General features: G+C 37.0%; 4 protein-coding genes and 3 pseudogenes across 8 annotated transcripts; 6 read left to right on the forward strand and 1 right to left on the reverse strand.

The window, feature by feature from the left end:
• The first annotated feature begins 592 nt into the window (after positions 1-592).
• On the forward strand, positions 593-3,425 carry LOC147545397 (cytochrome P450 98A2-like). The gene is made up of 3 exons (XM_086635577.1): positions 593-1,318; positions 2,072-2,469; positions 2,622-3,425. The coding sequence occupies exons 1-3, from the start codon at positions 724-726 to the stop codon at positions 3,264-3,266; spliced, it is 1,638 nt and encodes a 545-aa protein (XP_086491703.1). The 5' UTR covers positions 593-723; the 3' UTR covers positions 3,267-3,425.
• Positions 3,426-3,996: 571 nt separating this feature from the next.
• On the forward strand, positions 3,997-6,362 carry LOC147545398 (cytochrome P450 98A2-like; annotated as a pseudogene).
• Positions 6,363-7,005: 643 nt separating this feature from the next.
• On the forward strand, positions 7,006-10,549 carry LOC147545399 (uncharacterized). Its single transcript, XM_086632725.1, has 6 exons — positions 7,006-7,274; positions 8,292-8,364; positions 8,605-8,698; positions 9,238-9,348; positions 9,433-9,493; positions 9,648-10,549. Exons 1-6 carry the CDS (start codon positions 7,242-7,244, stop codon positions 10,206-10,208), a joined length of 933 nt encoding a protein of 310 aa, XP_086488851.1. The 5' UTR covers positions 7,006-7,241; the 3' UTR covers positions 10,209-10,549.
• Positions 10,550-12,717: 2,168 nt separating this feature from the next.
• On the reverse strand, positions 12,718-14,639 carry LOC147545400 (cysteine proteinase inhibitor A-like). The gene is made up of 3 exons (XM_086632726.1): positions 14,364-14,639; positions 14,037-14,236; positions 12,718-13,070 (listed from the first exon to the last, which is right to left on the reverse strand). Exons 1-3 carry the CDS (start codon positions 14,466-14,468, stop codon positions 13,067-13,069), a joined length of 309 nt encoding a protein of 102 aa, XP_086488852.1. The 5' UTR covers positions 14,469-14,639; the 3' UTR covers positions 12,718-13,066.
• A 568-nt stretch (positions 14,640-15,207) lies between these two features.
• On the forward strand, positions 15,208-15,912 carry LOC147545401 (putative mediator of RNA polymerase II transcription subunit 26c; annotated as a pseudogene).
• Positions 15,913-23,175: 7,263 nt separating this feature from the next.
• Positions 23,176-25,799, forward strand: LOC147545402 (folylpolyglutamate synthase-like). Of its 5 annotated transcripts, none has more exons than XR_015224309.1 (5): positions 23,176-23,231; positions 23,450-23,493; positions 23,839-24,264; positions 24,545-24,703; positions 25,264-25,799. XR_015224309.1 is itself a non-coding variant. In XM_086638433.1 (5 exons), the coding sequence occupies exons 3-5, from the start codon at positions 23,934-23,936 to the stop codon at positions 25,435-25,437; spliced, it is 393 nt and encodes a 130-aa protein (XP_086494559.1). In that variant the 5' UTR covers positions 23,189-23,231; positions 23,450-23,493; positions 23,839-23,933; the 3' UTR covers positions 25,438-25,799. The 5 variants fall into 5 exon arrangements, 3 of the variants coding, with proteins under 3 accessions (XP_086494559.1, XP_086494558.1, XP_086494560.1); XM_086638433.1 differs by having other exon boundaries at positions 23,189-23,231; positions 23,839-23,993; XM_086638432.1 differs by lacking the exon at positions 23,450-23,493 and having other exon boundaries at positions 23,202-23,231; positions 23,839-23,993.
• A 747-nt stretch (positions 25,800-26,546) lies between these two features.
• Positions 26,547-26,786, forward strand: LOC147545403 (NADH dehydrogenase [ubiquinone] 1 beta subcomplex subunit 3-B pseudogene; annotated as a pseudogene).
• The last annotated feature ends 281 nt before the right edge of the window (positions 26,787-27,067 follow it).

Here is a 27,067-nt window from a genome sequence, read left to right on the forward strand (position 1 = left end):
ACACTGATAAACCTTGTATGCAAGTTAACCATGACGTCATCTTCACATTTCAATTCAATGTATAATTCGTTTTCAAAAAATTTATAATTCGTAAGCTAAAGATGAGATTAAAAGCTGTACCAAAACAGTAGAATTGTAACAATAACCAAATATAGAGATATAAAAATATTTCTATTGGATCAAGATTTCTATAAAAATTTAGCCAAAAATAGATATAAAAATATTTCTATTAGGTCAAGATTTCTAAAAAATTTGGTGTTCTTATAGTTCTTCCAAATTAAACCACACATTTCTGCCTCATGTTGGTGACATCTCTGTGTCTTACCTACTACCACTCCTTTCACCAACTCCTTTCTTCCTCTGGAAATATGTCCATCCATCCCTAGGATTTGACTATATCTTCCACCACCTCATCCCTTCACCAAACTTTGACATTACTGCTCAAAATGGCCCCCATGTCACCAACCTTCCTACTTCACTTTTACTATTCTTTCATCCATTTTCGATACGGTACACCAACAACCATGATAACTCCCTACTCCCCCATCTTGTTTTGCTAGGATTTTTTTGTGGTAATAGTGGTATCATGTTTTTTCATACTTCAATCTCTAACATTAACCAGTGGCTGAGATCAGGCCACGTGTAAGAAAGTAAGCCGGAATTTACTTGTTTGTCAACAAAATAAAAGACAATACAATATCACCACCAACAAAATTCAATTGGATGGTTCACCAACCGCACCACCAAAGAGTCCAATCCTCTTCTTTTTTCATTACAAAAACTTGTTCTTTCTCACTCATCTATTCTTCTTCTTCATCATCTTCCCCAATCAAAATGGTTCTTTTCATATCTTTCTCCGCCATAATCTTGATTATTGTTTTATACAAGATCTACCAAAAGTTGAAATTCAAGCTCCCACCAGGCCCAAGACCATGGCCAATCGTGGGTAATCTATACGACATCAAACCAGTGAGGTTCAGATGTTTTGCCGATTGGGCTAAGATTTATGGACCGATTATATCGGTTTGGTTCGGTTCAACATTGAATGTTGTTGTATGTAATTCAGAATTGGCTAAAGAAGTATTGAAAGAGAAAGATCAACAATTAGCTGATAGACATAGAAGTAGATCAGCTGCTAAATTCAGTAGAGATGGTCAAGATCTTATTTGGGCTGATTATGGACCTCATTATGTTAAAGTTAGAAAAGTTTGTACTCTTGAACTTTTTACCCCTAAAAGACTTGAAGCTCTTAGACCCATTAGAGAAGATGAAGTTACTTTCATGGTTGAATCCATTTTCAATGATTCTACCAAACCAGGTAACAATTACTATACCAACCCTTCCATTTTATTTGTCTTCTGATTTTCTTTCTTTATGTATGGGTCTCTTCAATTTTGCTTGATTATCAAATGTCTATCCTAATTGACTACTCCATACCTAAAAATTGTCTCTGAGAAGCAGATTCTCGAGGAAGGGGAGGTGGGTACTTTTCCCTCCCTGTTGTTAGAAAAGAGACCTAAAATAATTAGTTTAGGGATATTTTATTTTGACAAGAATACTTTATTGTAAGAGTTTGACCCGAAAGCTGATGTGACATATTCCTGACTATGGAGTATATAATGTTTTTCCTTAAATCTCAATGATTTAAAATTGACGGTTTAGAATGTGTCCACCGGTTCGATTAGTAAGACTTTGAGTCGAACTCTAAGTGACCCTAGGACTCCCTTTAGAGAAATGGTTATAGTTGATGGTGTAATCGATATTTCTAAAATTGATTTATGGTTGTTGTTAAAGAGGTTACTAGTTATAAATTAAGTTGATGCTACTATGAGATATGAGCCATCTTGATGCCTATATAAAAGCACACAATAGTGTATATCGATTAAGGCTACTAGTAACTACTTGGATAACATATTAGATGAGAAGTCTAGAGGTAAACTAAAGCTTCTCATATTTAATCTCAAGACATCTTGCGTCTAAGAGGGCATGAACAAGTATTGGGCTACAAAACCCATGAAACATATTACCTTAATTAGTAGAATTGCTTTAAATATTAATTAATCGTGTGCAGATAATAATGGGAAGAGCTTGATGGTGAAGACCTATTTGAGTGGGGTAGCATTCAACAACATAACTAGGCTAGCATTTGGAAAACGGTTTGTGAATTCAGAAGGTGTGATGGATGAACAAGGAGTTGAGTTTAAAGCCATTGTTGCAAATGGATTGAAGCTTGGTGCATCACTAGCAATGGCTGAACATATACCATGGCTTAGATGGATGTTCCCACTTGAAGAAGAAGCCTTTGCTAAGCATGGAGCTCGCAGGGATCGTCTCACCAGACTAATCATGGATGAACACACCAAGGCTCGTCAAACTGGTGGTGGCGAAAAGCAACATTTCGTTGATGCATTGCTTTCTCTTCAAGAGAAATATGATCTTAGTGAAGATACCATTATCGGCCTTCTTTGGGTTTGTCAATTTCACTCTTTAACTTCTTAATGCTCTTGTTTTTTTTGCTTATTGTGGGCTTGATCTGTTCACTCTGACAAAGATGTTTTCGTTCTTGTTGAAAACTTCTTCTGTTTCCTTGAGTAACTCTTGTTTGTTTTTTATTTGCGCAGGACATGATAACTGCAGGTATGGATACTACAGCAATCACTGTCGAATGGGCAATGGCGGAGATAATCAAGAACCCTAGAGTTCAAGAAAAGGTCCAGGAGGAACTAGATCGAGTAGTCGGAACCGACCGTGTCATGACCGAGACAGACTTCTCGAGCCTCCCATACCTAATGTGTGTTACAAAGGAGGCATTACGAATGCACCCACCAACTCCGCTTATGTTACCCCACAGAGCTAATGCAGATGTCAAGATCGGTGGATACGATATCCCCAAGGGATCAAATGTCCATGTGAATGTATGGGCCGTGGCTCGTGACACTGCTGTATGGAAGGAACCATTTGAATTCCGTCCCGAGCGTTTCATGGAAGAGGATGTTGATATGAAAGGTCATGACTATCGACTACTACCATTTGGTGCTGGACGTCGTGTTTGCCCTGGTGCCCAACTAGGTATAAACTTGGTCGCTTCCATGTTGGGACATCTGTTGCACCATTTCTATTGGACCCCGGCTAAAGGTGTCAAGCCAGAGGAGATTGACTTATCAGAGAACCCAGGAATTGTCACTTATATGAGAACTCCATTACAAGCAATTCCTACCCCAAGGTTGCCTTCTCAACTATACAAGCGTGTCGCTGCAGACATCTAATTTTTTTTTCTTCCTTTTTGTGTGGTTTCATCTGTTGTACTTCTCTTGTCCTTCTAGGGGCTTTTCTTTTTCTGTTTTGACTTCGAAATTTGAACCTAAAGATTTGGAACTATAGAGAGAAAAAACTAATAAACAAGACAAAATCATATTTGAATTTAACAACTGATTGTTGTGAATCAATAGCTTAAAAAGTATTTTACTTGAGATGATCAAGAACTCATTTAATATGTTCCACAAAAAGAACTCATTTGATACTTTATTTGGTAGGGGTTTGATCCCCTTAACTTCCACTGTCTTTATAGTAGCAAGAGATTCGACTTTCGAGCCAGGCCTACCCATCCTGCCTTGAGCCTGCTGCCACGGATTAAGGGGCGTGGCTCTATCGATCAGGCAGGGCGGCCCTGACCGTGCAAGAAGACTTAACCCATCCCACTTGTCAGAACAACGGTTTGGCTGTGCATCACGAGTTCACGACCTAGCTTGGGTTGCGAAGCCCAACCTGCTCGACACCACTATAGTCTCCCATGCCAACTTCAAACATTACCCAATGGTCTAGACCAAGCCAAGTAGAAGCAAGTAAGCGGGAATTTACTTGGTAACAACGAAATAACACGCAATACAATATCACCATTGTTCTTTCTATCATGTATCTTAGCAAGTCATAAATTCTTTATATTTTTATAAGATTGTATCGATTCAAATATTTCGTATTTAAAAAAGTAAAGAATTTATGTCTTACCAAGTGTATAATTTTTTACTTTATATTCAGAAAAAACTTGTTCCTCTTGGACCAAGTATTTTATCTCTGATATCTTCTCCTACCTCAAGATGGTTATTTTCATATTTTTTTTCCACCATTATCTTGATTAGTCGACTATACAAGATCTATCAACGGTTGAAATTCAAGCTTCCACCTGGGCCACGACCATTGCCGATCGTGGGTAATCTCTTCGACATCAAACCCGTTATGTTCCTATGTTTCGCCGATTGGGCAAAAATATACGGACCTATTGTATCGGTTTCGTGCGGCTCGACTTTGTCTGATGTGGTAAACAATTCAGAATTGGCTCATGAAGTATTGAAAGAGAAAGATCGGCAGTTAGCTGATAGGCATCTAACTAGAACAGCTGCAAATTTTAGTAGAAATGGTCAAGATCTTATTTGGGCTGATTATGGACCTCACCACTATGTTAAGCTTAGAAAAGTTTGTACCCTTGAACTTTTCACTTCTAAAAGACTAGAAGCTCTCCCATTAGAGAAGATGAGGTTACTTCTATGGTTGAATCCATCTTCATTGATTACACCAAACCAGATATCTGATTTTATCTCTAGATTTTTTGTGTTTTTGATAAATTTGGTGATTGGGTGGTAAACGGACACACGAGCGAACTAATCGAATATTCACGACTTACATTTACTGGAAAAGTCAAGAACGACTACATATTTATTACCCTCCATACCTATGAGATTGTGTGATAATTCGCTATATTGAATGATAATTGAACGAATAATTCTCTAGAACTAACTCATATTTATAGAGTAGTTTAGTGTTTCGTAGTTTCATATGGTTCTTAATTGATCTTCAAAACTAGATAAAATCTATCTAATAATATTAGTAGAATATAATTACAAAGTATCTTAAATATATGAAACAATATCTTTTAGATCTTCAAATATGTGGGACCATTTTTTATCATCAGATCTCATTATCTCGACCTGTAATGTCATTCACGTGTCTAATTACTTCTATATTCTTGAGTTGGGATTTTTGTTTGACCAGCTTCCCTCGTGGCCCCATGAGGTTCTATAAATGCCGATTATAGGAAATTTTACAACATACTTTTTTAAAACAAAAAAATATATAACATTTTTGTTATGTTTATATGCAGATAATAAGGGGAAGAGCTCGATTTTGAGGACCTATTTGAGTGGGGGTAGCATTCAACAACATAACCAGACTTGCATTTGGAAAACGGTTTGTGAATTCAGAAGGTGTAATGGATGAACAAGGAGTTGAGTTCAAAGCCATTGTTGCAGAGGGAATGAAGCTTGGTATATCCGCGTCACTATCAGTCGCTGAATATATACCATGGCTTAGATGGGTGTTCCCACTTGAAGAAGAAGACTTTGTTAAGCATGGAGCTCGCCGGGACCGTCTCACCAGGCCACCAGGGCTATCATGGATGAGCACACCGGGGCTCGTCAAACCAGTGGTAGCGAAAAGCAACATTTTGTTGATGCATTGCTTACTTTACGAGAAAAATATGAACCTAGCGAGGATACCATCATTGGTCTTCTCTGGGTTTGTCTAATTTTACCCTTTAACTTCTTACACTTTCTTGTTTTCGCTCCATGTGGACTTGTAATAAGGCTTGCTTTGTTCTTAAAGAAATGCTGTCTTTGTTTTCGAGAAGTTCTTTGGTTGGTCCCAGTAACTAGTAGTTCTTGGTATGTGCAGGATATGATTACTGCAGGTATGGACACTACAACAATCACTTTTGAATGGGCAATGGCAGAGATAATCAGGAACGCTAGAGTTCAAGAAAAGGTGCAGGAGGAACTAGACCGTGTAGTTGGAATCGACCGTGTCATGACCGAGACAGACTTCTCCAACCTCCCATACCTAATGTGTGTTACAAAGGAGACATTACGTATGCACCCACCAACTCCGCTCATGTTACCTCACAAAGCTAACACAGACGTCAAGATCGGTGGATACGATATCCCGAAAGGATCCAATGTCAGTGTCAAAGTGTGGGTCGTGACCCTGCTGCATGGAAGGAGCCATTTGAATTCCGGCCCGAGCGTTTCATGGAAGAAGACGTTGATATGAAAGGTCATGACTATCGTCTGCTGCCATTTGGTGCAGGACGTCGTGTTTGCCCCGGTGCACAACTAGGCATAAACTTGGTTGCTTCGATGTTGGGACATTTACTGCACCATTTCTATTGGACTCCGGCCGAAGGGATCAAACCAGACGAAATCGACTTATCTGAGAACCCAGGATTGGTCACTTGCATGAAAACTCCATTAGAAGCTATTCCTACCCCATGGTTGCCTTCTCAACTATACAAGCGTGCACCTGCGGATATGTAACTAACTGTTCACTCCTTGTGACATTGATTCATCACTGCTTCATCTCCTTTCCTCCCTTTGGGCCTTTTCTTTTTGTGTTCTGACAAAATCATAATATTTTCCGACAACTTTACAACACCTTTGCAACACCTTGCTACAATTTTACAAAAAATATTGAGTATTTGACGAAACAATGTACAAATATTTGGGTTTTTAACCCAAAAAACTATAAATTTTCGATTTTTAACTAAAAATATATAACTAAAAAGATTTAAAATTCAAGACCCAAATTCCTGGAACAAAATTGTTCTCATCTATTGGTGAATCTCTTTTATTCACTAAAGATTTAGAGTTATTATAAGTGATCAATTTAAATTCAAAACTAAATAAAATTAGATCTTAAATCTAATGACTGATATAGTTAAGATTTTGTTTAATCCCTCTAATAACTAACTTCTATATGTTCGTGTAAAATCTTTTTTCTTTGATACCCATGGATAACCCGGATGGGTCATTGGGTTAAATTCCGTCCCCAACTAAAAAGAATCCCGCAAGTTTGTGGTTGACTCACGGATATCAAAAATATCAATACCAAATCCTATGGGCTAGTGATAAGAACGGGATATTTTCGGTATATTCTCCCGGTATCAATTTGATTGCTTTTGCTAAATAGACTTTTTGTATAGAGAGAGAGAAAGAGAGGTGAGGGTTGAGAGAAAGAGGGCTAAACACATCGACTAACGTCCCCAAATTCCAAGTTTCTCCGGCGTCGAGACGATAGACTTGAATTAGGGTTTACACTTTATCTGAATCTGACGCGTGATTGTTGAGTTTGTTACAATTATTTGATGCTCGTGGTTTGGATGTTGGATTTTTGATTGCCGATAATCTGATTAATCAATGAGGAAGAAACTCGATACCCGTTTTCCTGCTGTGAGTACTTCTTATTTCGGTGTTTTGATCTTTAAATTATCGTTTTTTTTCAGATAGCTTGATTAGTTCGACTACACTCTATTAGTATTTTTCTTCGGGGATTCGTCTTGGTTGATGGAATTTGTCAGTTTTAGGGTTTTACTAGGTTTTGTGTTTGGATCGATTTTTTTAGGGATTGAGGTACCCCTTTGATGATTAGGGTTTTGGGTTTTTTTATGAGTTAGGGTTTTCATTCTATTGCTAACGTTCTATAGTTTCTTTAGGTTTTGGATTTTGTTGGTAATAAGTGACTATTGATTCAAGGTGACGAGAAAGGTGCTAACTTTGTGGGTTTATAAAATATATAACCTTCCGTCCTTCAGAATTTCACAATATATGTCACTACTTAGCTATTTAGGGATAATTTTGAAAGAAATCTCAATGAAAGTTAAGAAGTTAAAATAATCAGTAATATAGGTTATAAATTATATTAGCAATTGTACGAAGTAGTAATCGTAATGTCCGAATGGATGATTGACGCGACACTAAACCAGTTAAGATTGATGTAAGGACAGAAATAGGATTGTACCATGGGGAGAGGGTTCAATTATAAGCTCATTTGGAATGCCAAATTCATAAGTTGCTTCCACATGAAAGCTTCTCGTGTATTGATGGTGAGATGAAGAGCACCAAATGTTCCACCGTGTGATAGCTGTAGATGATCAGTGTGGTGAAAGAAATATTTAGATACACGTCTTCCTCATATTGTCGAACTTAAGGTAGCTCTTGATTCTCAAAAGCTAAGGTTTTTATATGTTAATCACTAGTTTGTTTGATTGTTTCGCCATTCTTTAGGTTATACTTCACCTATATTTTAGGATGGATATTATCGTTGTTCTCTTGTGATGGTATTGATGATTGTATGATGCCTCGTATTATTCCTTATGCTTCACTTACAATCATGCATTTATGTGATACTATAACTTCTATAAGCTGCTTGATCTTAGTATTAACTGTGTTACTTGTTATATTTTGCAGTCTCGGATAAAAAAGATTATGCAAGCAGATGAGGATGTAGGGAAGATTGCACTGCCAGTACCCCTTTTAGTTTGTGAGTACCCAAAACTAAACCTATTTGCACTATATATACATAAATTTATATTATATCTATATTCTATATATTATTATCATATGTGGTTGTGTATGCTTGAATCATTTGTGATGGTAAGATAATTCGTCGGAGTAATGTTTGCGAAAAAGTATACTTGTTGCTTAGTTCAACCCCGTCTCTGTAGACCTTTTTTGCATCAAAAAGAGAAACTCTAACATTCTCCGAATGATAATACTGCAGCTAAAGCACTGGAGCTATTTCTGCAAGATCTCTGTGATAGGACATATGACATAACCCTTCAAAGAGGAGCAAAGACCGTGAGTTCTTTGCATCTGTAAGTGATCACTTTTCTTGGTTTTGATTTTTTCATGAGTTGGGTAAAACAATGATGTGTCAGGACTTGAAACCTTAACAAAAGCTGCTTTAAGAAAATCGCTCCTCATACTTCTTTGAGGGATATTATTGTTCTCAACGCTCATATATTTTAACCTGGTCAAATCTATTCATGCAATATGGTATCAAGGTATGGAGATAGAGGGGATTGTTTCTGTCTAAGACATCTGATGTTGACACTTGAAATCGTATTTTTAGATGTGAACATAATGGCCATCTACAGAAACTGACTGGCTTGGAACAAACCGCATGAATAAACAAAATTGACAGTGTCTTGATCTTCTTCATTTCGCACCCTTTTGTTATAGAAACAACTGTGCTTTCCTTTTTGGCCCTTTACTTGCTCTCCATTAGGTTTAGTAGTTTTTTTTTGTGTGATCGTGTCATTGTGTTTCTCTGTTTAGTTAGTCCCATTATTTTGGCTTTCTTCACTAGTTTAAGAAACTGACTTCATCCTAACCTGATTTCTCACACTACCAGGAAGCAGTGCGTACAAAGCTTCAATGTGTTTGATTTCCTGAGAGAAATTGTTAGCAAGGTTCCAGATTTAGGTTCTTCAGATGCTGGTGGGGAGGATAGACCAAAGAGAAGGTCAGGAATTGATAGTTTATCTCCATAATTCCATTTAAGGTGTCATATAATATATTGAAATGTTTCTGCGTTTTCTTCTGACAGGAGACATGCAGTAGATGAAGTTAACGATAGTGAGGAGGAAGGAAGAAGGAGCAGGGCTACAGTAAGAATCAATCTGTCTCCTTCCCTCCACATTTTTCCGCATAAATCATTTTTGAAGTGTCGTTATCTCGCAAAAGCATAAAACTATTCTCAGTACTCTTGTCTTTCTTCAAATGAGTTGAACCTTGACTGAAGGATATTATTTCTTATTATAGCATGAAGTGGGTAACAGTAGTGGCACTGGCAGAGGACGAGGGAGGCCCCGAGGAACAAGAGGGCGTGGGCGAGGAGGTCGAGCTGTAGAGAGAGAAAATGCACATTTGGCTAAATGTGAAGATGACTTGGAGATGTCCCCTCAACATGATAAACAGAGCCAGAGACCGGGAATGAATGACGATGGGATTGAAGCAAAAGAGTTAACTGAGAATGTGGGTGGAGTTGATACTACTAGTCTCAGTAACACAGAACTTTGTAACATTGATCTGAACGTGGGATTGGATGAGAATGAACCAGCAGCTGCTCCTGCTGGTCCAGTCGTAACACCTACAGCTGCTGCAGCTACAGCAACAGCTTCTACTGCCCCAGCAGCTGCTGCTCCAACCACATTATCGGCATCAACAGAGCCTCCTAGAGAGTTAAAGCAGCATGAGGAATACCCAGGGTGGTCCATGTCAGATATGGACAAGATGGCCATAGATCCTCTTCAGCTTGCTCAACTAAATAATAGAAGTTTAGAGGAGGAAGAAGAAAATTATGACGAAGAAGAGGAAGAGTAGCTCAAGACAAAGACCGTGCCCACAGGAGTCTAGTTCTCCTGTTAGAGGTTAGTACTGGCATCTTGTTTTGATATGTAGATTAGTTAGTTGATATATGCTTCTCTCTCCTCTTTTTTTCTCTCTCTTTCTAATTAAGCTGTGGGGAAAACAAACAAACACAGCCAGCCACCAAATTTGGAGGGGTGTAAAACTCCACTTAAAGAGACGAATGGCTGAAAAATCATATATTTTGACCTGTGTACTCACTACTTCTCTCCCTGGAAACCTGTGATATATGTTACTGATATTTTCTCACCAGGTAGTAGTAACTTCTGTTTATGAATTTGGTTTCTTTCTGATCATTATCCGTGTTTCTTTTAAGCAAATTTGATTGTCTGGTAAAGTCAGCCATTATTATATCCTAGGCTGTGTTTGTTGTAAATTATCCTCAAATTCATGGACCAATGAGCATAGACTACTCTGGTCTGTGGATGATCTACCCATTGGGTCATAATGGCTCGCATATGAGGTTGAAGTTGCTAAGCGCATCTTGAACTTACTCGTACAGAGTACAGACCCTCTTCTAACCCTAGTTTAGCCTGAATGTTAAGATTCAGTTCAATACACGGAGGGCTGAGATTATGTTTTCAAAAAAAAAAGAAACTAAAAGCGATAATAGATCAACATAGGATGAAGGTTCAAAGAGCAGAAGAACTATCCACGTTTCTGATTTAATAATCCATACAGACACACTAGTACTCGCCAATATAATAAATTGTCTGGTGCTGGTCGTTCCAGTCTTATTCGAAATGAAACGTTCATCCATGAAAGTTTGCTCCAATATACATATAATATGTTATGTATCAAGTTGACTTCATGATTTCAGCTTCTGACTTGGTCACTTGGAGCAGCAGCTGCAGCATAAACAAATCACCCAGATTAGCCAACTCAAGCACCTACCCGAGCTTAACCTAATGACGTCTAGGACGTATGTACCAAGTAGTGTAACTTCTTTAGCCTTGAAAGAGTAATTACCCTAATGTATTGTCCCAATGATGGCCGAAAGTATAACATCTATGCCTTGAAAGAATAGTTACCCTAATGTATGGTTCCAATGATGGCCGAAAGTATAACACGAAAATGAGTCTATAGTATCAAAGTAGCATAATTAACTCAAAAGGATATTATTGTTAGGTGATGATGGATGATCTTACCAAAATGTTGCAGCAGAATCTACCTCTTGGAAGCTTACCAACTCCTTAAAGTTAATCCATGGTTGCAGCCACAGCTTGGCTTCGTACACCTTCACACCTCTTCCATCTTTTACTTCTATGGTGAGATAATACGTAACGCTTTGAGTCTCTGCGTTTTCACCCTGAGTACCCCCACTAATTCCATAACCTCATTCTGCACCAGCCATCCTAACGTTATTAACAACATATTGACAGACTCTTTATAGTTGTCGTACCTGTTTGCAAGACAAACTTCGAAGTATAACCTCACCGAGAATCATATGGTATCCAATTGTCAAACATGATCTTTCAGATTTTTGAGAGATCACGAATATTAGAACAATAGTATGATTTTCGTTCGGGTAGATGATTGGGAAGAATCAACATACTATATTTATAATTATTAGTTAGGCTGAAATTGGATTGCAGTGTCAAAATTGATAAAAAATCGAAAACGAAAATAGTCATAAAAGTGAAAAGATCAAAAGTCAATATGCAAAGGAAGGCAAAAAGAGAGAGGAAGACCTGTTTGTTGTTGTGTTCATCAACAGCAAATTTGGCAAGGTCTTGAAATTCTGTAGAGTTTTCAGATCCCTCACTTTTGTGAATACCTCCTCTAATCATCTTTTCCCTTTTTTCCAGGAAGTCAAATGCTTCAAAGAAGCCAATGAATGAATTAAAAGAAGAAGACTATACATTTTTCTCATATACATGAATTTCATTATAAAATTGGATAGATTAACTCAGTCAACTTCCATGTCAATTAACAATTTCTAGCTTATTTTGAAAAAAGAAACAATTTCTAGCTTGCCCGGGTCCATTTGGCCCTGTTGAAAATTGAAATAGCTCTATCTATGGCTCCGATAGATTTATAGGCGTGGCCGGTTTATCAAGGACACATTAGGCCAAGTTCTAGGTCCGCGAGGTTGTAGATCGGGGTGCCAGATATTGGTAATCCATATGTTATTACATTGAGCTTGCGTATCAGATTACAGATGCTATGGTTTTACAAGTTTCTTTTTGTCCAAATGACTAGAAATAATTTATTACGCTGTACACTATCTGATGTCTGATAGCTTTTCTCGCTTGTGGATCACAAAAAAGAAGTTGCAAGTTCAAGGCTCGACCAGCTGCGGACTGGCTCTCTCATTCATTCATTGACATTTTTATTCTATCAAATTAACCCATATGGTTTAGACATCTTGGTAGTCAGACTTCATCAAGATATATCATTGGTTTTTTAGGAGCTAGGTTTCATTGGTTTCTGAGGAGGGGCAAACAATCTAGCGAGGACCGCATTGAAGAGATAGCAAATATTTCCTTAGGAGTACAAATTTAGTGAAATGTCCGCCGAAAACAAAAGGTAGTTAAAATTCGCGCCATTACAGATAGTAGGTAGTGAGAATTACAGAATAGATCGAGTGTCGTTGTGGTTATTAAATATAAATCAATCCACACAAGAATCTAATACTTGTCAGTGCCAAGATAGTAGTGATCTGGTGCTGGTTGTTTCATCTGGTTCAAATAATAAGTAGCTTCAAAATTTGCTCCTATACGTATGTAGCTAAAACCTTGAAGTTTATTATATCCTCACTTCCCATTTTGACTTTGAGAAGAAGATGAAACTCAGCCCTACTCAGTCCTCAATCACCTGTCATATAATACACACAAGTTAGAACACAATCAATCATAAAAGTTCTAAGCTTTAGGAGGTGTATTACTCATTGTCTGAATTTGATTTGTCATGACCTAGTCAGAATCTAAGTGATGAGTAAGTGGTTTGCCATAATAGAAATGAGAGCTTCAAAAAGACTGAATGATTTTTGGACACGATCGACCACATTGTACAATAAACAATGAAGGCAATAATCTAGATTAAGTATTTTATGATCGACAATATGCAACTATGCAAGTACCCTAGATGGACATATATATAATCTCTTAATATAACCATAGAATTGAATAAACATATATATATATATATATATATAATCTCACAATGAAGGCATTAATCTAGATTAAATATTTTACAATCGACAATTCTATGATTATAATCTCACAATATAACCATGGAATTGAATAGCTTGTGTGTTCTAAGAGTACCCATGCTAGTGTCTTTTTTTGAAAATTGACAACGATGGTCATTACATGGCATTGACATATCATGACGAAATAATACAAAGGTACATCGTGATTTGTGAATTGAGTAAACACTATAAGAGTCTGATTTAAGCTCTTTAAAGGTCATCCTAAAGCCCAACTAAAATAACTTCATTTGTGCTAAAGTTGAACAAATCATGGATTTTCACTTTCATGGGATCGAATCCGTGTTGTGGAGTGGGTGTCAACCACTATACCAAGAGGCAATGGACAGTGTTTATTTTCTTTTGAAAGTCGCACCTAAAATTTTAGAATATTTGTTTTTGTCTGACTCGTGATGTAAGACATGTCTCTAATCAAGTGTCAGAATGTTAGTTAAAGGGTTGATTTTGGGTACATTTCGGTTCACATCAATCAAGTTTAGATAATGAGATAAAAGACCTAGATAGAAATAGACTGAATCTTTTGATTAGCACCAAGTTAGAAAAAAGAATGAAAGTGAGATGAAATTATTCACCCAGATGATGGAGAAGAATCATGATCAGCTAGCTTGAATTCCTTCAACTCCTTGGAGTTTTTCCATGGTTGAACCCAGACTTGTGCTTCATATATTTTTTTCTCAGCACCATCAATAACTTCAAGAGTTAGATGATGGAGAGTCCCAGACACCACCTGCTCTTTTGCTTTCACTACCCTTGCAAGTTCTAGTACCCCATTCTGCCACCAACAAAACACAACAAAACTCATATTTCTCCGGCCAGGGCAAATGATGAAAGATCAGATCCATATTCATTTTTGTCAATAACAAAATCAAAAAAGGTTAGAGAGAGAGAAAAGATAGTACATGTTTGTTGTTGTGTTCATCAACAGCGAATTTGGCGAGGGTCTCGGTCTCAAATGAATTCTCAGATCCCTCCGAATTGTGAATGCCTCCCAAAACGTTTGCCATCTTTCTTTCTTTCCTCTTCTCTCTCTTTAATTTGGCTTCTTTCTTCTTTCTTCTTTTTGCTTCAGAATATAGATTTTTCACCACTTGATCATATATATCAATTTTTATTCTCTCATCTTTTTACGCGGTTTGGCTTCTCCACTCTTATACGTGGTCTCCAACAGTGCTGCCACGTCAAAAACCAGATTCTTTAGTTTGATTGAATATATATAGGGGCGTAAATGAGTCTAACCCAGCTCGAGCTTGAGCTCGTTCGAGTAATTGTCCACTTTTTCGAACTCGACTCGTATATTTTTAAAAGAGCTCGAACTCGCATTGTTTTAAGCTCGTTTATTAAAATACTTCAAGTTAAAAAAAATTCATAAATTATCAAAGGCCGCCCGCGGCTACGGGGAACAAAATATATTTTCCGGAGAATAAAAAGTTTAGCCAATGAATATTGGGTTGGGGGGCATATTTTTTTTTAGTCCAAAAATTGACTTGATCAAACATTACCCCTAATCTTCATCTTCTCGCTATCTCTCTCTTATGTCTCTCTCTCTAATTGCTATCTCTCACTCACTGTATCTCATCTCTCTTGTTCTCTTACTCTTTCTTTCTTCTCTTACTCTCTCTCTATCTCCATTGACATCATTATTAATTTGATTGATATTTCAGATGTAGGATTCTTTTAAGACTTGCCAAGTTTTGACGATTCGATTTTGTTAGATCTGAATAGGAGAACAGGCTGATTGGCTGAAATTGTGGTATTAAAGATGGATTTGGATGAGTTGAAGTCAATTTTGAGGAAGTCTCGTGTGGATGTATAGACGTTAATCGATACAGCAATCTCTGTTGTTTCATCTGATAACAGAGATGAATTGAAACAGAGAAGAGATGGAATTGTTGAGAAGCTTTATGCTTCTTCTGTTCTTAATAATGAATCATTGGGAATTAGTAATGAAATTAAGAGAAAGATAACAATAATGTTTGATGGAAAAAATTCAAGTCCTCTCTCAATTGATGGAGATGATTTTGAAGATCAGATATTTGGTGGTTCAAATGATGAACAGATTAAATCTTTAATGGTCAAGGAATGTCTTGAAGAACTTAATCAGGTCTTATTCTTTGAGTTTTATTCAATTTTTTAGTTTTATAGATAATTTGATCTTCTAAATTCAAATCCCTTTTGTTTGTTATATAAATTTTAATTTCAGACTGATGATTCTTTGGTTAATCTGCTTCAAGAATTAGCAGACATGGAAATTACCTTTCAATCTCTCAAAGTACCTCATTTCTCCCTCTCTAATTCTTTCTATTTCTAACTCTCTCTCTCTCTCTCTAAAAAAAAGGGTTTTGATTATTTGATTAATCGATTCAAGAAATTGATATTGGAAGGCATGTGGTCCGAATGTTTGTGGTGGGAAGTTGTGGTGGTGAAGGTGATAGAGAAGATGAAGATTAGGGGGTAATGTTTGATCAAGTTCATTTTTGGACTAAAAAAAATATTCCTCCGAGAATGTACAAAAAACTAAGGATTCCCTAGAGAATTTATTCCCCGGAGAATATTTTTTATTCCCCAAAGCCGCGGCCATTATCAAAATACTTCAATGAACACTTGTCACATACAACAATAATGTTTAATGTCATATTCCAATAATCTTATAATGATTGATATTCCATGTACAAGTTTCAAAAGTAATACGTAATTATGTATTACACTATTATAATGGTATGTTAAACGAATTGTTTACGAGTAGCTCGGGATACACTACAGAGTGATCAAGCTTGGTTCGTTTACATAAACGAGTATGATTTTGGACTCGTGTGTAAGCTCGTACTTGTTAATTTTCGAGTCGAACACGAACAATAGTCGAGCCAAGCTCGAGCAGCTCGTTAAAAACTCGACTCGAGTACAATGTTTGATCGTGTGAGATTTTGGTCTAGAATAAAATATTCGAAAATAAACAAAAAAACATGGATTTCCTAGAGAATTATTCCCTAGAGATTATTCTTTATCCCCCAAAACCACAACATATTTCTTTCTTTAAATTTAATTTTGCCAATGCATCATACGAAAAAGGTTTAAATGCGGTCATGTCTCACAAAATTGTATTTAAGGGTTCAACATGACAACATGTACATTCTCTAAGGCCATTTTGCGGGAATTTGGTTGTCGAACTAGACTTTTACCTCTCCTCATCTAATTGTCGTGAGAAAAAGATTTCAAGTAGATGGGTAATTTCAAAGGTGGGTGATTTGGGGAAATAAATGAAATTTCCGGGTACAAAGTTTTGGGTGAAAACAAAAAAAATTTGTTTACTTCAAACACTTAATATTTTCAACTTCTTCCATTTTCTTCCTCTCCCACTTTCACCATTCCGACGACCTTCACCGTAAATTCTGGCGAGACTCACTGGACAACACTTCTTCTTCTCCTCATCTTTTCCTTATCTTCTCCTTATCTTCTCTCTATATCTCTAGCGAAGGGGTTCCTCCCCTTCGTCGGAGTTAGAGAGGGAGATAAGAGAGCTAAAAGAAAGAGAGAGAGAGAGAGAGAGAGAGAGAAGGGAGAGAGAGAGTGAAGAGAGGGATATGAGAGAGAAGAGATACGAAGTTGCCGGCCGTCGACGGACACCTCCGACCGCCACATTTTTCGGCGACGCTAAAAGTGTGTTTGGTTATGTTTTTTTGGGTTTCCATTTCCCCCTCGAAAACTATTCTTGTTTCCCGAAAACACCGACCAATAAAACATAAGAAGTGGGTAGTGTTTGGAGGAAAGAAAAAAAATTGTTTCCACTAAAAAATTTCTTCCCCTGAAAATATCTGACGGCTCATATTTTTTGTTGTTGAAATTAATCTTATTATTAATTAACGAGAAATAAGAGTTCCATTACAATACAACTTAAAAAGAAAGTAAGGGACATTCTTCCATGCCTTCGTTCTGTTTTCCTTCCTTGCCCATTTAGCCAACTTGTCTGCCGCTACATTAAATTTCCTATTAGTATACGAGAATTTAACTATTTCCAACTTTCTTTGTATTTCCTGTATTCTTTTAATATGAATTTTCGATTGCCATATTTCATGTCTACCGTTCTGTAGATTTTTTATTATATTGATATTGTCGCTTTGTATGGTGATTCTTTTATAGTTATGAGATTCCGCCCATTGCATTTCGTTAAGAATCGCTATAGCTTCGCCTTCCTCAGAGTTTCTGCTTCTAGTAGTAGTGGCATGTGCTTCTATGAATTTAGCTTCTTTATCATGGATAATTAAACTGATACCTGTAACATTCTGAATGTCGATGAATGAAGCATCCACATTGATTTTCAGAAAAGCCGGTTCAGGGGGTTTCCATTTTTCTTGTTCTATCTGATTTTTGGTAGTATTATTTATAAGGTTTTGTGGGAATGTTGTGATCATTGAAATGATTTTGTCTATCGAGTTTATTTCATGTTGAAAACAGTGGTCGCAACGAGTTTTCCATATATTCCAAAGGATAGTAGCATAATGAATGTTATTCGTAGTGTAAGTGTTTTGTGATTTTTTCTCCCAAAAAAATATTCATTCTGCCACCGAGGTGATTTTATCAGATAAAATATTAAAATAGAACCATATGTTTTTTGCCAAAGGACAATGGAGCAGTGCATGTTCAATAGATTCAATCTCGTTACAATTTGGGCAATTCAGGTTATTGTCAATATATATACCTATTCTTTCCTTAACCGGAAGAGCCTTGACGCATATCTTTCATATAAACACTTTTATTCTAGGGACTACCAGGATAGACCAGATGAAGTTCCAGTTAGGTGATAGTGGTTCCGGCGAGTTCATACTGATACAAAGGTGTTGATACATGGATTTGACCGTAATTTGCCTGCCTTGGTTAGGGTCCATTTTCGTTGGTCATCATTTTCTCCCGTAATTGGGATCGATAAGATCAAATTTTTTGTAGTGGCATCGAACATATTATTGAGGAAAACTTCATTCCATTTATTCTGGCCAATCAACTGCGACACATTAGTTAGGTGAGAATTCTGGTTGTTGATAGGGAGGATAGGTAGCGTGCGGACCCAGTTATCTTTCCATATATTTATCTGTTTTCCATTGTGTACCTCCCACCTGGTGTAATTATCAATGTTATTAAGATGTTTACTAATGTTTTCCATTCTTGAAATACTTAGCTTTTAAGAGTTGAACCCAGATAGCTTTAGGTTCCGATTTAATTCTCCAAGCTAGCTTACTCAACATTGCTTAGTTATCCAATTCCGAGGAGTGAATACCAAGACCTCCCAGATATTTAGGAAGGCAAATAGTGGACCAAGATTTGGTACATATGCCTTTAGACCTACCCCACCAGAACGATTTTTGCATAGTCGAAATGCTTTTGCAAATGTCTTTGGGAAGGGCAAAGCATTGCATTTGGTATCGGGGTACGGCCGCAGCTATGGTCGAAATGAGCATAGTGCGACCAGCTTGAGAAAGGAAATTGTGATTCCAGTTCTCTAATTTAATTTTGATCTTTTGAAGAATATCGTTAAAAATCTTCTTCTTTTGAGCACCAATAAATAATTGAGCCCTAAGGTATTTTTCCGAAGTGGTCGCGTATTTGACTTTGAGCGAACGCATAATCAAACGTTTGAACTTAGGGTGGGAATTTTTAGAGTAGAAAATATTGGATTTGTTGTAGTTAATCATCTGCCAGGACGCGCTGCCAAAATTATTGAGAATAGTTTTGAGAGTGTGAATATTATCCAGAGAATTGCGATCAAATATAATGCAATCGTCCGCAAAAAGAAGGTGAGAAATAGTAAGATTGGGATTATTAGTAGGGAAGCCCTTGAAATTATCCCTATCCTGCTCCGCACGAATGAGGCGACTAAGACCTTCCATAGCGATAGTGAACAAGAAAGGAGATAGCGGATCTCCTTGCCTAATCCCTCTAGAGGGGTAGAAAGTGGGACCCGGACGCCCATTGACCAAAACTGCCATAGAGGAGGTAGAAATGCAGTGAGAGATCATATTGATCCAGTGATCCGAGTATCCCAGCTTAGTCATGATATCCGTCAGGAATTTCCACTCAATCCTATCAAAAGCTTTGGACATATCAAGCTTGAGTCCAAAATAGCCAGTGGCACCTTTTATAGTTGTGAGAGAGTGTATGATTTCCTGACCCATGATAACGTTGTCGGTGATTTGTCTACTAGGGATATAGGCAGCTTGGAAGGGAGAGATAATATTTTGTAAGGAGAATTTAAGTCTATCAGCCAGAATTTTAGTGATAATTTTATAAGTGGTATTGAGAAGACTGATAGGTCTGTAATCTGCTGTGGTTTGTGGAGCTGTTGTTTTGGGGACCAGGCAAATATGAGTGTGATTAGTGTCTTGAGGGAGCTCCGCTGAGATGAAGAAATCTTGAACTAGACTATAAATGTTGGGGCTAACTGTCTCCCAGTTAGATTGAAAGAAGAGGGGGGGGGGGGGGATATCCATCTGGGCCAGGCGTCGCTTCCTTTTTAAGACTCTTAATGGCTCTATTAATCTCTTCTTGATCCGGAATTTTGACAAGCTCTTGATTTTGGTCCAGGGTAATTGTGTTATGGAAGAGATTGAGGATATTGGGGTCAGTGTTGTTGCTAGTCGAAGTGCTAATATTGAGGATATGAGAAGTGAAAGCTGCTTGGATGTTCTCTAATTCCTCTTGCCAATCACCATTATTGTCTTTAATCGCAGTGATTTTATTAATTCTATTGTGCTGAATGGCCTGAGAGTGAAAAAATTTGGTGTTTTTGTCTCCAACAGACAGAAAATTATTTCTCGACTTTTCTTTCCATAAAGATTCTTGGTATCTGTACCATTCTTCAAGCTGATTATTTAAATAGTTATATTCCTCCTTATTAGTAGCTTTGTTTAGTTTGATAATGATATCATTGATGTTGTTATCAATGTTACCAAAGACCGTTTTATTCCATTTAGTAAGATGTCTACTAAGGTTTGTAAGGTTTACTTGAATATTATTATTATGGGTCCACTTATCCGAAATAAAATCATGGCAATCAGGGTGGGACATCCAAGTACGGAGAAATTTAAAGGGTTTAGGTTTATTCTGGACAACCTCCGTGTCGGACAGAAGAATAGGGAGGTGATCTGAACCCACCGAATCGAGGTGGGTAATGCTAGAAAGCTGATTATGTTGAAGCCAGGGGAAGTTAGCTAAGGCTCTATCTAGTCTCTCTTGGATGAAATTCTCTCCAAATTGTCTATTATTCCAAGTGTATGAGTTACCTTTATAGCCCATATCTAGTAATTGAAGATGATTAATATAAGACATCACTTTGGGAGTGTGAGAGTTCGAAGCAATAGTACCTCCGACTTTGTCCTGATTGTCAAGGATAATATTAAGATCACCAATGACAATCCAAAGGAAATCACTATTCACTTTGAGAGCATCTAGTGTTTTCCAAGGTTTAAGTTTATTTTTATGGTAAGGACAACCATAAAAACCAGTAATAATATGATGTGAGTTGTTATTAGAATTATAATTATCAACGTGAATCATATTATTATCCGAATAAAGAATTTTAAGAGTAATATTATGTTTCCAGTACATAGCTAGACCACCTGATTTATTGATCGGTTCCACAAAGTGATGGTCATAATGTTTGTTAATCTTAATACGCTTATTAATGTTATACGATTTGGTTTTAGTTTCTGCCAAGAAAATAATATCCGGGTTATGTTAATTAATAAGATTCATTAGATGTTTTCTAGTGCTAAACGACGAGATACCCCTCACATTCCAACTCAGAATGGATGGGCCATCCTTAGTATTTGTAGCCACGGAAGACAAGAGTATGTCTAAAGGCACCTGCCTTAGGGGATAATGGTGGGCGCAGTTATATATCCACTAAACCTAATCAAGCAATGACCAAAGTGAACTCTCTAATCTATTCGATTCTGGACTGCTAAGTAATAAAGAACAGTAGAGTTAACCTAATTGATAGGAAACCAGATAATCTAGAAAAAGGAACTAGACAATAATGCCTACTGAAGTTAATCACAGATAGAAGGAAGAAAGTGAAGTAAAAAACAGGAGAATTAAACTAATATAACCTAACAACTAAGAACCAAACTAATCAAAATATCAGTTCATGAGAAGAGAAATCAGAACTAAAACATCAAAATATATATTAGTATCATCATACATCCACCTAACAAAAAACCAGATATCATCCATGATCGACCTCTATTATCTTATATTAATAGAGGTCTCAAAACTATCTAAGATTAACAACTTAAGAGTACTAATAATAATCAAAATAAAAATTAAACAAAATTAATTCCAGACCAAGAACAGACTACTCATTTTCCCCTTCACTTCTGTTTTCCGATAGTTGCCTAGGAGATTCTAAGAGAGAATCAACAAAGATGTGTCTCCGAAGTTCTTCCTGGCTGTCTAAAGATTCAGGGGGGGGAGCATACCAGCTAGATGGACCATAACCAGTGATAGAAGAAGAGCCTGAGGAATTACCCGAATACCAACCATGATGACTGCCAGAAAAGGACGAGCTACGACCCAAACTATGATCCTTAGACTTCTTACTCATAAGCTGGCGTCGAACATCTTCTTCAAACTTAGTTTATCTAAGTCCTTCCTCTTCCCTTTTTGCTGAAACAGTTCATGAGGTGGGATAGGGTTGGAAAGAGCAATAGAAGAAGGGACCACAGAGAGAGCCCAGTTATCAGCTGGTCCATGAGCAACAAAGTTGACTTCCATGGGAACACTATCTAGATGAACTTGAGGTTTGATGCAGGGAGTGATGGGGTGTTCAACCACTCTGCACTTATGACAGATAGCCTTAGGAAACTTGAAATAGCTGAAATTAAAAGGCTTACCTCCATCTGTAAATATAGAGTTAAGAGTGGCTAACAATTGTGTACGAACATCATACATGAATTGAATTCTAATACTTGTGTTCGTAACCATACTAAAATTTCTTGGTTGAATTTGCATAATAAACCCCATGCACGAAAAGATGACTTCAAGGTCATTAATGGTGAATTGTGATAGTTAAAAGCATGAGTTTAATCTGATTAGGGTTTCGAGGAATGGAGATTGGAAGATGAATAAACTTTAGGGTTACAACAAAGGAGTGAGTGGAAATCGCCTGATGACGTCAGCTCAGACGATCTCTCTCCTAAAAAAACCCGTGTGACGGCTCATATGAAAAGAGAAAACATCTCAGAAAGATTTACCCTTTTCTCTCATCTCCCTCCGGCTCTTTCATGTCTCCCTTATGTGCCTCTATCTTTCTCTTTAAATACCTCCCCCCCTCTTCAACAAAAAAAAAAAAAAGTTATTTTCTTTTTGGCCCCCTACTTTGTGACCAGCTTCTTTTTGGTCCCTTATTTTTCATAAATTCAAATTTAGCCTCCTATTTTTAAGTAAATGTCATAACTACCCTTCCTAATTTCAAAATAAAATATTAAAAAAAGAGATATTTCTGTCTCACCTATTTTCCAGTAAATGCCATAACTACCCGAAAATTTTTCTCTTTTTTTAATATTTTTATATTTGTTTTGATATTTTTATTTTGAAATTAGAAAGGGTAGTTACAACATTTACTTGAAAATAAGGGGTCAAATTTGAATTTATGAAAAATAGGGGGTCAAGAAGGAAGCTGGTCACAAAGTATGGGGCCAAAAAAGAAATAACTCAAAAAAAAGTACCTCCCCCCTCACTCGGATCAACTTCTCTCCCACTCTCTCTCGAATAGCTCGGAGGTACTCTTTCTTCCTCACTTTTTGTAAGCATTTTTTTTTTTCAGAAAAGTGTTGAAGGTTCAAAATTGAACCATCAAGGCTTCGGTTAGGGTTATGGGGCTTCCGAATCGAACTGGCATATGATTTTTCCCCTAATGTAACAAATCAATTCCTGCACAACTCATTTTGTAACCATTTTTTCAAAAAAAATTTGATGGTTCAAAATCAAATTGTAACAGGCAAATTCGTTTGTTTCAAGACAAGCACGGAGTATCTCAACTACGTGAGCGGGTTTCATACATCATTTGCATATACCCAGCATTTGTGAAGCTAACTTGATGCTAGTTACTAAACAGAATTAACCTAAATCTATACAAAGTCTCTTAGGGCTGTGTATGCTTATATCAAGTTAATAATTCTTAGGATTTGAGCATGGGATAAGTGAGTTAGGGTTAATGTGAAATGTTAATGTAAGGGTGAGAATATGGTGGAGAGTTTAATTTAGAAAGAACTACAATGTTCAACTAAAGGTTAATGCGATATTATGACATGTATGTCTATATATATATACAACTTTACAATCAGGTATGGAAAATGTGTAGCCTAATTGTTGCTGTTAAATGTGCAGATGAATAAGCTTGAAATTCATCGTTTACCATATCAGGGCATGGATAGGTGATTCCTGTAACTCATCGGTGCTTTATAGAACCAAAAGATCTCCAAATGAGCAAGTTTGAGCATCAGGGCGAGCAACTATCTCGACGACTTTGTAAGAAGATTCAGGTTGGACCAATGCCTCTACAACTACTTCTGCAACCTGATCTATAGATATAGTCCCTTCCGTAAGTGTATCTCGCACAGACTGATATATGTGAGCTAGATTTTTGTTCAATAATCATTTTTGGAGGCACCCATTTCCCAAACAAAAACTGTTGTAATAGTTGTTTTCCCGTATAACTTTAACATTTCATGATCATTTAAATCTGTGATACGATTATTCAAACATATATCACAAACTGCAATCGCCGCAGTCAACCCTACATTTTTACTGAGGGTAGTCCTATTTTACATGTCAATATCGAAGTTCAAAATCAAAAATCAGATATTGGCAGCACTTCAAATTTGTGTGACCTTTTCGAAGCTGCTAATTATTCTTTTGGAAGATGCTGCTGTTTTTCTTTAACATAGTAAATTTATGTCTTTCGACCATAGGCATCTAGTTTTATATTCCGAAGATATTTGCTTTAAGTTAGATTCAGATGTTAAATATTCGAGGTCGATAATTGGTAGAAGTGTGTCACACTGATTGGTTCAGTGGTTCTAACCGATTGCAGGTTCCTTTGGAAGTGGTACCGCCTCTTGATCCAAAGCAGCTCAATGGGTTAAAGCTGAGCTTGTCTGGTGATCACCAATACACAAATGCCGCCCTTGTTGTTGCTCTTTGCAGATGTTGGCTTCAGAAAACAACAAGCCCAAAGGACATCTTCCAAAATGTTGGTCTACTTTTACCAACCTTCAAGTATCGTTACTTTGATTTCTATTCTTATTAAGTATTAAACAGAAGCGAGAACTACAACAATTAGAAGCTGTCAGAAAAACTAATTTAACTAATTGGTTTAAGATTTTTTGTCACTTGATCTTCTCAAAGGGATTGAGGGATCTTGATGTCGAATTCTAACCAACTGAATTAACTGCTCTTAGGGCAAGCTAACAGATAAAATTCACCCTCTTTGATGATTTATGCGTCATAAATTCATTGAGTTAGGACACATGAATTAGTGGACTGAGAGCTCCTATTGTTGTCATTTGCGTGGCGGATATTGAGACATGCGTCATAGGTTTAATTTTTGCTAATACATTATCTTCGTTCTGCTCCAGATTGTAATATGTAATTAAGAATATAGGTCCATTTATACTTCAATAAAATAAAAAACTACATATCTTGGTTGCTTATGATATCTGGGTTATATCAACAAATACTGAATTTTTCTTTATAAAACTTTTTCATCTCATCTATCTTTTCTAAATCCTAATTTCCAAGTTATAATTTCAGGGACAATCTTTAGATTTGCCACCGCCACTTCGCAAAGGTCTTGCAACTGCAGGTCTTTCGGAACGGGCACAGATTTTCTATGGTACTCAATTGACAGCTTCCGACACATCAGAAATGAAAGAGAGTTCTTCTGGTGATACTGATATTTTACTTAGATGGAGCTCACAGTCCTGAGAGTATGGAAGCTTGTGCTAGATCACTAAATGGTTCTCTAACACTGTAAAAGAAGATATGAGTTGTTCGTTTAGGAACCCAAAACTTGAGGGACCATCACAAAATGGTTTTTTTCAAAGTGAAAGCGAAAATTTTGAGGGGTCGAAGAAATTCTCGAAGCCGGTAATATCTGTACAAGGGACTAAACTCAAATTCGTGTACATTTTGGTGATCTTCCCTTTGTTTTTCTACTTTTTTTGTTGTGTTGATTCTTACAGTTCATCACAAAAATCAGTATTGAACTCCTTTACTTTTCTCTAGATTCTTCTATTCAACTGCATGGAGGTGAGAGACCCTCAAGCTCTGCTTCCTCAGCTTGTTGATACTTGTGCTTCTTTAGTTATTGCTTCGTTTCAGAAAATCGTAATGCAGTTATGATGCTTTCGTTAAGCTAACATGAGACGTGAATTTTTGGATATGTGATCAGGTTTTCATTTTTCGAAAGCCTTTTTTGTTCCAAGTATGTCAACATATGATAATAATGTTACTTCCACCTCCGTCATATCTTTGGATATCGCTCCGAAGGATTTATCATGGCAATTGACTCTCCAGAAAATCTTGGAAACATAATCAAGGGAAACGATAAGAAGCTTTTATCGTTTTACTATCTTAACCAGATTCATTTGTTCTAGTCTTTGCCTTTTGGTTGCCTTGTCGATGAACTTTTTTTTTTACTTTGATGGACTCGATTTGCTCGTTCTTCAACCTTTGAGTAGTAAATTTACCTATCTTGTGGTGTTGGATGAGCTAGCTGAAAATGTATGTTGTTTCCTCATCTCTTTATTTTTTCTGATTACTATAGAATGTTTTCTTGTGTCATGTGCGCTTTCAGATGCCGTTTTTTATGAGAACTCCAAAGCCGAAAGCCGGGAAACGTTACCATCTACTGCTTTCCTCTATAGACATCCTAATAATTGCAAGGGTGCTTCTAAAGGCACCTGACCAAACAGCTGTTAGCATCCAAAAATATTGTTGACTCAAGTCAATGATTTTTGACTCGAGGTCTCTATAAGCACCAGTTTTTAATGTGGGTGACGTTCACCTTCGTTACAAAACTGATAATGGAGAGAGAATGGCGAAGCCACTAGGACCAACAGGAGAGTTCTTCAAGAGGAGAGATGAATGGAGGAAGCATCCAATGGTTGGAAACCAAATAAGGCATGCTGCACCTGGTCTTGGCATCGGACTTGTTGCCTTCGGTATTTATCTCATCGGTGAAGCCGCTTACAACAAATTCTACTCCCCTTCTTCTTCTTCTTCTCATTCTTCTCACTAAAGGTTCTCTCTCTTTCTCTCATCATCGTCTTTACCTTTTAATCTTACAACAGATTTGTATTTTGATTTGATTGTATATGATTATTTTCTTATATGTTGATTACCTAGGGTTTTACTTTTGGGTACAAAAATCAAAATTGATTAGATCTATATTTGTATGTTTAGTTTCGAAAATCTAATCTGGGTAGAAAATATTGTGCTTCATGGAAGTTAAACAATTAGGGTTTTCCATTGCGCATTTGTGGTGATTGGTAATGCCAATCATTTTGTTGGACAAAGGTTATCTTGTTATCATCCTTTGTAGGCTTGCAATAAA

This window comes from Eschscholzia californica, unplaced genomic scaffold (genome assembly GCF_041429995.1).
Source record: "Eschscholzia californica isolate CP2 unplaced genomic scaffold, dmEscCali1.0.p SCAF_4, whole genome shotgun sequence".
In the NCBI taxonomy this organism is placed as follows: domain Eukaryota; kingdom Viridiplantae; phylum Streptophyta; class Magnoliopsida; order Ranunculales; family Papaveraceae; genus Eschscholzia; species Eschscholzia californica.

Coding starts and splice junctions, on each gene's coding strand:
- LOC147545397 (XM_086635577.1), top strand. CDS start 724: ATGGTTCACCAACCGCACCACCAAAGAGTCCAATCCTCTTCTTTTTTC. Junction 1,319..2,071: donor CAATGATTCTACCAAACCAG/GTAACAATTACT, acceptor AATCGTGTGCAG/ATAATAATGGGAAGAGCTTG. Junction 2,470..2,621: donor CCATTATCGGCCTTCTTTGG/GTTTGTCAATTT, acceptor TTATTTGCGCAG/GACATGATAACTGCAGGTAT.
- LOC147545399 (XM_086632725.1), top strand. CDS start 7,242: ATGAGGAAGAAACTCGATACCCGTTTTCCTGCT. Junction 9,349..9,432: donor GAGGATAGACCAAAGAGAAG/GTCAGGAATTGA, acceptor TTCTTCTGACAG/GAGACATGCAGTAGATGAAG. Junction 9,494..9,647: donor GAAGAAGGAGCAGGGCTACA/GTAAGAATCAAT, acceptor TTCTTATTATAG/CATGAAGTGGGTAACAGTAG.
- LOC147545400 (XM_086632726.1), bottom strand. CDS start 14,468: ATGGCAAACGTTTTGGGAGGCATTCACAATTCGGAGGGATCTGAGAAT. Junction 14,237..14,363: donor ATGAACACAACAACAAACAT/GTACTATCTTTT, acceptor TGTTGGTGGCAG/AATGGGGTACTAGAACTTGC.
- LOC147545402 (XM_086638433.1), top strand. CDS start 23,934: ATGAGCAAGTTTGAGCATCAGGGCGAGCAACTATCTCGACGACTTTGT. Junction 23,994..24,544: donor GACTTTGTAAGAAGATTCAG/GTTGGACCAATG, acceptor AACCGATTGCAG/GTTCCTTTGGAAGTGGTACC. Junction 24,704..25,263: donor CAAAGGACATCTTCCAAAAT/GTTGGTCTACTT, acceptor TTATAATTTCAG/GGACAATCTTTAGATTTGCC.